Source organism: Chlorocebus sabaeus, chromosome 14 (assembly GCF_047675955.1).
Source record: "Chlorocebus sabaeus isolate Y175 chromosome 14, mChlSab1.0.hap1, whole genome shotgun sequence".
Taxonomy (NCBI): Eukaryota; Metazoa; Chordata; class Mammalia; order Primates; family Cercopithecidae; genus Chlorocebus; species Chlorocebus sabaeus.
The window spans coordinates 28,329,054-28,336,902 of record NC_132917.1 but is presented as its reverse complement, the minus strand read 5'-3'; the positions used below and the strand labels follow the sequence as shown (position 1 = coordinate 28,336,902).

At 50.1% G+C, this 7,849-nt stretch overlaps 1 protein-coding gene across 1 annotated transcript in view; it reads right to left on the bottom strand.

Annotated features, from left to right (window-relative positions):
- Positions 1-1,486: 1,486 nt before the first annotated feature.
- Positions 1,487-7,849, bottom strand: part of PLB1 (phospholipase B1) — a 169,595-nt gene continuing 163,232 nt past the window's right edge. Inside the window, exons 59-60 of the mRNA XM_007971076.3 lie at positions 3,741-3,815; positions 1,487-1,882 (exon numbers count right to left, since the gene is read on the bottom strand). Coding sequence (XP_007969267.3) covers positions 1,679-1,882; positions 3,741-3,815 — 279 coding nt within the window. The 3' untranslated portion in view covers positions 1,487-1,678. The remainder of the gene's footprint in view (positions 1,883-3,740; positions 3,816-7,849) is intronic.

Genomic DNA, 7,849 nt, shown 5'->3' with positions numbered 1-7,849 from the left:
ACACTGTCTCAAACCAGGAGCCTAAGGGTTACCTTTGTTGGGACACTGTCTTAAGCCAGGAGCATAAACTGGGATGTGTGACTCGGTCACACGTTTTCCAGTCTATAGGAAAAAGTAGGGGAACGCATGCTGTTCCCATTGTATAGAAACAGACACTGAAGCCCAGAAGAACATGGAACTGGGTGTAGGTCCTCCAGGTTCTCTGTTGTGCCAGAAAGAGGTAAGATGATGAACCTCTCTGAGAGGAAGGCGGGCAGTCTCCACCCATATGTTATTACCCCATTTCCCCAAACTCATCTCTGGGTCTCACATCTTCCCCAACAGTCTGGGCCTTATCCCAAGTCTTCACAGAGGAAAAAGGCCATTTTCATTTGTGCAGCATTTTAGAGTTAGAGGTTTACACACAGCTCCTTACTTTTCAGCAGTGCTGTGAGGTAAGCAAAATGTGTACTCTTATTCCAATTTTTACAGATGCGGAGTCCGAGAAACTGGGCTCAGGCTGGCGAAGGCAGCTTCAGGGCACAACAGTTCAGTGTTGCATCCGGGATTCTGACTCAGGCTCTTTGTCATCCCGGACTTCAGGATCAGAGAGAGGTTTAAAATGCAGATGATGTCTACCTCCCTGGATTCTTTGATGTTGAAGTGAAATTCACATGATACACAATTAATCATTTCAAATGGAACAATTTGTGGCCTTTAGTGCATTCACAATGTTACGCAACCATCACTTCTATTTTCAAAGCTTTTCCCTTTACCCGCTCCCTGGGCTTTTGTGCAGAATAAAAGACACCATCTGTGGAAGGCCTCCAGCGCGGGGCCTTGCCCCTAGCAGGGGCTCAGTGAATGCCGCCTATATTTTCAGACTCTCTCTAGCTTTCTCTCAGAAACCTGGTCATATAGAAATAGGATTTTTTTCCCTAAATTTAGCACCTTGAGAAAATCAGGTTGAGGATATAGGAGGTATTTGTGTCTCAATCATTTTTTTTTTCCTTTTTCTCAAAATGACATGTGAAAGCTGCGCTCTCCCAAGAAACTGTCCCCGAAGAACCCTTTCTATTCTTTAAAACAAAGAGACACATTGACCTACTGATGCCCTAGTAGTTACACATCATTACATGGCTTCTTGGTTACTGAAGGAGTTTGACTTCTCGGCCAGGCTGTGACATGCACAGCTTAGGGGGCACCTCAGTGCTCCGTGTTGTCCTGGACACAAAACAGTTGCTTAATAAGTATGTGTTGGATTGGACTGAATGGTGGCCAGCCAGCTCCAAAATTCCAGCCACCCCCTGGTGACCAGTGTTTTTTCTGCCTTTGAAATAGTGAGTTTGGTGATTTGAGGATATGCTCGTGGTGGCAGGCAGTTTGGGCTCTGACTGGCCGAGGCTTGGGCAGCCCTGCCGGAGGCAGGCCACGAAAGGCGGCAGTTCCCACACCTGGGCTGCACAAGAGATGAAAGGCAAGTGCTTCACACAGGCAAACCCAGGAATAAAACAGCTTTGAACTTTATTTAAATGTACCCCTTCCAGGAGCATAGGCCTGGAAGAAGCCCAGGCCCCGAGAAGCTGTGACTATCCCCTGGGCTTCCTATGGCACCAGGTGTTGAAGCATGTCCTGGTGGCTGGGAGTGGCTGGGGCGGGGGCAGTGAGGAGAGTGGCTGGGGAGGACCCACCCCTGGGCCTAGAGGGCCACAGTGCGCAGGCTCATTGGAGGATCTTCCCTCCGGCCACCTCTTCTGCACCTCCAGACCACTGTCCCGATGACGCCGACCACAAGGCCGACTCCCGCCGCCACTGGCACGGCCCAGTAGAGCACATTGGGGGCTTCTTCAGCCTGGTCTGGGAGCAGCTGGCTATTCCGCAGGGTGTAGAGGTAAGGGCTCTCCTGTGGGTGGGGGGGCAGCGGAAAGGACCTCGGTGAACCATCCATCACCAAGCCAAGACTTGCCTAGTCCCCATTCCTGAGATGCTGTGATAACCCTGCACGTTTTCACAGCACTTCCCTTTTGTAAAGCTCCCTCGTTTACGCTGTACCCAAACCCTCTTTAGTGGGATGGGCCTCTAAAGAGGTCAACACACAGTTAGAACCTTCTTTTGGTTTCTCACCAGCATTTCCTTTGCTGTCAAACCTGATTTTGAAAGATTGGGAACTGATAGGCGACCAATGGCAGAGAGCCTGATAGGTGACCAGTGGCAGAGAGCCCTGGGGAGCCTGTAGAACTCCTGCCCCTACTTCTTCTTGGTCACAACTGTCCCCATTCTCCCATCCCAGGAATACCCAGAAATCAGGGAAGGGCAGCATGGAAGGACAGTTGGTTTTGTAGTAGATGAAAGATTCCCAAATCAGAAGGGCCGGGAGGGGAGGCATGTGGGCAGATAGTGTGCATTCCTGCCTTCCTACACCCCTCTCCACTCTCCTTTCTCTCAGTGAATGTGAATTGGGTGCCTGCTGTGTGGAGCCCCCATGCTGGGAGCTGTGATGAGACCAGAGGGTTAAGACGTGATATCTTTTCTTGCGGCCCAGGAGGAAGGTGAGATGTGCAGAAACAATCACATCATAAAGGAGACTGGGTCAGTGTCTTATGAGAGGTACAAATAGAAAAGGAGACCCATACGGGTGAGTGTCTGGAGACAGAAATGGTAGGTAAGACAAGGTGAAACTGTAGCTTAGTGAAGGCAACATCTGGGCCTGGAGGGAGGCAGATGTTCTCATAGGCAGATGGAGGATGAACCTCCAGGAGCAGATAGAAGAAGGAAAGTCCTGGACACGGGCACTCCCATCCTGGGGGATGGATCCACTGGCCAGGAGTGTAGCATGTGTATAGTGGAGGCAGGTGACCCTCCCTCCAGACTCTGGTCAATGGGCAGTAGGGACCAGGCAAGGATTTCAAGCAGCCTTGATGGGGCAAGTTATTTCCAGGAAGGTCTATCTGTATCTGGCAGCAAGTGTAGGGTGGATGGACAAGAGGGACAGGAGAGTTGGGGAGACAAGTCACAGGCTTCAAAGGTGGGCCAGGCGAGGGCAGTGGGTGTGGTGAGGGAGGAAGACCATTGCAGGCTCCAGGAACAGAGACTGAGTCCTTTTTATCTTTGCCTCCCGATCCCCAGATCCTAGTATACTGCCTGGCATGGGAGAGCTGCTTGCTGCACTTTTATTTTTGAATCAGTTAGTCTGGAGTGCAGTGGCATGATCTCGGCTCACTGCAAACTCAGCCTCCCGGGGTTCAAGTGATTCTCCTGCCTCAGCCTCTCGAGTAGCTGGGACTACAGGTGCCCGCCACCATGTCCGGCTAACTTGTATATTTTCAGTGGAGACAGGGTTTAACTATATTGGCCAGGCTGGTCTTGTACTCCAGACCTCAGGTGATCTGCCCACCTCGGTCTCCCAAAGTGCTGGGATCACAGGCGTGAGCCACCATGCCTGGCCTTGATGCACTTTTAAGACTGAGGATGCATCGGAGTTTTCAGAAGGAATGGGTGACCCCAGACACCCGCCAGTGCTCATCAGCCTCCCTGACTGTCCTCACTTCGGCTGGAGCTGTTGAATGTCCTCTCCCCTCACTCCATGGCTGCCCACACCCTGAGAAGTTTCCATGGCAGTGGGGACAGGTGAGATTTGAGAAATGCAGAGTGAAGCTGCATTTGAGGGAGCCTCCCAGGGCACTCCTCTGTGCTTCTAGGGGACAGGACAACCCCCACCCCAGGCATCTGTTCCACCTGGGGCAGGCGGGATGTTTACTCACAGGAGAGGGGCACTTGAGTTTGGCTCGGCTGTGGGTGAAGTTGTTGGAGGTAGTCTTGCGGCCCACTGGTTCCAGCTGGAGAGAGAGAAAGGACAGCTTGATTCTCTCCAAAGCTGGGAGACGCTTTCCTCTCTGAGGGGGTGTCTCACACCAGAGCCCCTCCCTCGGGAAGGGGGTGGGGGGTAGAAAACAGCAAAGTGGCTGGTTTTTGGCCCACAGCAGGGACCCAGCAGCCTGGGGCTGAGCGGGAGCTGACGTATGAAGCACGGAGGGACAAGGCAGCCTCTGTCGGCAGGGCAGGACCCTGAGTCTGTGCCCCTGGATTTGCCAGGTACAGTGAGGCCCAGGAGAGACCACTGGTCCTGAGTCCACAGGAAGTCTTTGGAAGGGTTGGGGCCATCTCTGGCTTCCTTTGTGAGTGGCTGTGATTGTAAGACACCGTGTTCTCAATTTTAGAAAATGATGACAATCCTACTTACCAACTTCTCGAAGTGCATGGGGCTAGTCAATTTCAGGAAACTTTGGAAACATATTGGTTACAGTGACATCATTACTGCACTTGACTTGTCAACCTAGGGAAACTGGAGTTTCTCACTTGAGCCACTTCGTATGTTTTCCACATAGATGAAAAGATTTATTTGAAATATTCCTGGGTGTAAATACTTTTGATCCCAGGACCCTCTGAGTATGAGCTAGGAGCTGCTGTATCCCCCTCCCCAGAATCTTTTAGCTAGTAGCCAGGCCCAACATGTGGCCAGCACTGAGAAGAATGAGCCCCTAGCACTGTCACCTATTCAGAGTCTGTCTGGAACATCTAGCCTCCACTCTTTGTGTATTCTGCCTGCTCCTGACCACAGGGTATTGCCAAGGAGGGAGGTGAAAGTTCACTATCTGAGCTCATGACTACACCTGGCCCATGATCTCACTTTCTGGTGGCTGAAAGTCTTTTACACCTGTTCCTTAGTAACACAATTGGAGGAGGGAGAGCAATTCTGTTCCTGGGAGAGATGCCAGAGTGACTAGACTGAGCACAATGGGCTGGGATCCAGGCTCTGCTGGTAACAGGCTGTGCAGTGCTGGGAAGGCTACTTCTCTGAGGTTAGGGACAGGCATGACATCCTGTCCTGACACCTTGGTTTGTTGTCAGCATCAAATGAGAAAATGGCATGAAAGCACGTGTGATCGGGGTGGCTTACATACATAAGGTAGTATTATTTCCACTTAAGAGCTGAGGAAACTCAAGCCTATCGTAAACTCAAGCCTATCATAAACTGAAGCCTATCGTAAACTCAAGCCTATCGTAACAGTGACAGAATAAATGCTAAAGATCAGGGTGGCTGATTCCTGATGCTATTCCAGGAACCCAGGAACTAATTCACACAGAAGATGATCATGATTACAAGGGTCTGATGAATGTGTCAGTTTCTCCCTTTCTACTGGTTCCTTCTCAATAGTACACAACCTGCTCCGACATCTCCCCTCCTTCACCTGCCCTCTCTTTGATCCATATCCCCTTCAGTGAAAGAGCTGTCTGTAGGTGCTGGCAGCACTTCCTAATCTCTCCTCTCTGCTGCTCACTCCAGTCTGCAGTCTCCATCGCTGGATGGAAGCTCTGGCCCTGGCCACCAATGATCTCCATATAGGCAGAGCCAAAGGTTTTGTGTGTGTGTGTGTGTGTTCATCTTGCTTGGCTTCTCAGGAGCATTCATTAAAGTTGACAGCTCTCTCTCTCTCTCTCTCTCTCTCTCTCTCAACCCTGACTTCTCTTGGCTCTCTGGACACAGCATTGTTTCTCATTTCCTTTCTACCTCCACACTCTCCTTCTCATCTCTCACTGGAGTTGAAAGCTGGAATGAATGCCCAGGGCTAGGTAGTTGGCCTTATACTCTTTTCTACCTATTCTTTCTCTAGGAGCTCTTAGTTGATCCTGTAGTGGTTGCGCTTTTTTTTTTTTTTTTTTTTTTTTTTTTTTTTTTTTTTTTTTAAGATGGAGTCTTACCCAGGCTGGAGTGCAATGGCACAATCTCGGCTTACTGCAACCTCCGCCTCTGGGTTCAAGCGATTCTCCTGTCTCAACCTCCCTAAGTAGCTGGGATTACAGGTGCATGCGACCACGCCTGGCTAATTTTTGTATTTTCAGTAGAGACAGGGTTTCACCATGTTGGCCCTCTATGCTAATAACCCCACTTTTTTTTTTTTTCCTATCTCCAGCCTTGACTTCCTCTGTGAGCTCTAGACTTCTGTATCCCGACACCTCCATGTGGATGTCTAGAAGGCAGTTCACACCATGTCCAAAACAGAAGTCTTGATTTGTTTCCTCCCAAGCTGATTTTTCTCTACCTGCTCAACCATCCACCCAGTTTCTTAGACCCCAAACCAAAAAGTCATCCTTGTTCCTCTTCCCCATCATCCATCCGCCAGCCCACAACACATCCTAAACCTCACCGCTTCTCTCCTCCTCTGCCCTGACCCTAGTCTCAGCCCCCTTCCTCTCTCACCCATCACCAGCGGCCTCCTAGTGGTCTTTCCAGATCCACCCTTGCTGTCTTCCAGTCCAGGGGTACACAGATCCGGGGGTAAGCCAGAGCATATCACCTTCCTGCTTAGAAGCATCCAGGGACCTGGCCCCTGCCCAACTCTTTGACCTTGTTCACTTCCCTCTGGTCACACTGGCCTTTAAGTTCCTCAGACACTTCAAGCTTATTCTTGACTCTAGGCCCACATGGGTCCTATTTCCTCTGCCTGGCAACCTCTTGACGTGCACTTCTCAATCCAACGTCACTTCTTCAGGGAGGCCTCCCTCTCCCCCACCATTACTCTGTGTCACATCGCCCTGCTTGAGTTTTTCTTAAGCCACAGATGTGGTCAGAAATGACCTTGTTGATTATCCATCTTTTCCCTACTATCCTGTATGTCCCATGACAGCAGGAGTCATCTTTTTTCACTGCTGAGTCCTCAGTACCTGGAGCAGTACCTAGCACACAGCAGTGCTCAGTAAATTCTTGTTGGATGGATGGATAGATGAATGAATTGAAGTCACAGAGATCTGAGTGGAGAAGCTTGGCAGGGGAAGGCTTGGAGCTGGTCACAGGGGATGAAATTGTTTTTCTTAGAACCAACCTTTCCTAAGCCAGGCACTGTGGCTACCAACCACATAGCAAATGACAGGACTGGGCAGGGTGTAATGGACCTAGGTGGGCCACTGGCCTGTCCTGGAGATTCAGAGGTGGCTTCCTGCAGGAGGTGGCACCTGAGTTGAGTGGTGGAGTGGGGAAGGGCAATCCAGGAGAAGGAGGAGAGCAAGAGTGAGCAGAGGTGTGGAACACCACGGGTGGTGCAGGATGCTGCTGGAGTCACTAGACTGCAACATGTGAGGCAGATGCTGGTGGAAATGGTAGCCAGAGAGGTTAATCAGGTGAATCAGGCCAAGTCCCAGAGGCCTAGTGTGCTGTGGAATGGGGCCTGGACTGCCTCCTTCAGAGGTGGGAGGCTTTGGAAGTTTGAAAGCAGGGAAGTGACTGGGTCAGGTTTTTTTTAATACAGATTACTTGATTTCTCTGTGGGGACCAGATCTAAGGCAGTGGTTCATAAACCCTGCACATTAAAATAATCTCAGGAGCTTTCACAAAGTACTGAATCCAGCTCGCACTCCAGACCAATTAAGTCAGAATCTCTGGGGATAAGCCCGGTCAGGCACTGATATTGTTTTTCAAGTAAACTTTTTTTTTTTTTTTTTTAATTTGAGGAAGAGTTTTACTCTTGTCACTCAGGATGGAGTGCAATGATGTGATCTTGGCTCACTGCAACCCCCGCCTCCCAGGTTCAAGTGATTTTCCTGTCTCAGCCTCCCAAGTAGCTGGAATTATAGGCATGTGCCACCACGCTTGGCTAATTTTTTATTTTTAGTAGAGATGGGGTTTTACTGTGTTGGCTAGGTTGGTCTCAAACTCCTGACCTCAGGTGATCAGCCCGCCTCGGCCTCCCAAAGTGCTAGGATTACAGGTGTGAGCTACTGCACCTGGCCTCAAATAAACTTTTAATTGAAGCTAACATACACATAGAAACTAGTACAAATCGTAAGTGAGCAGCAGGTAAGTTTTGATAAAATG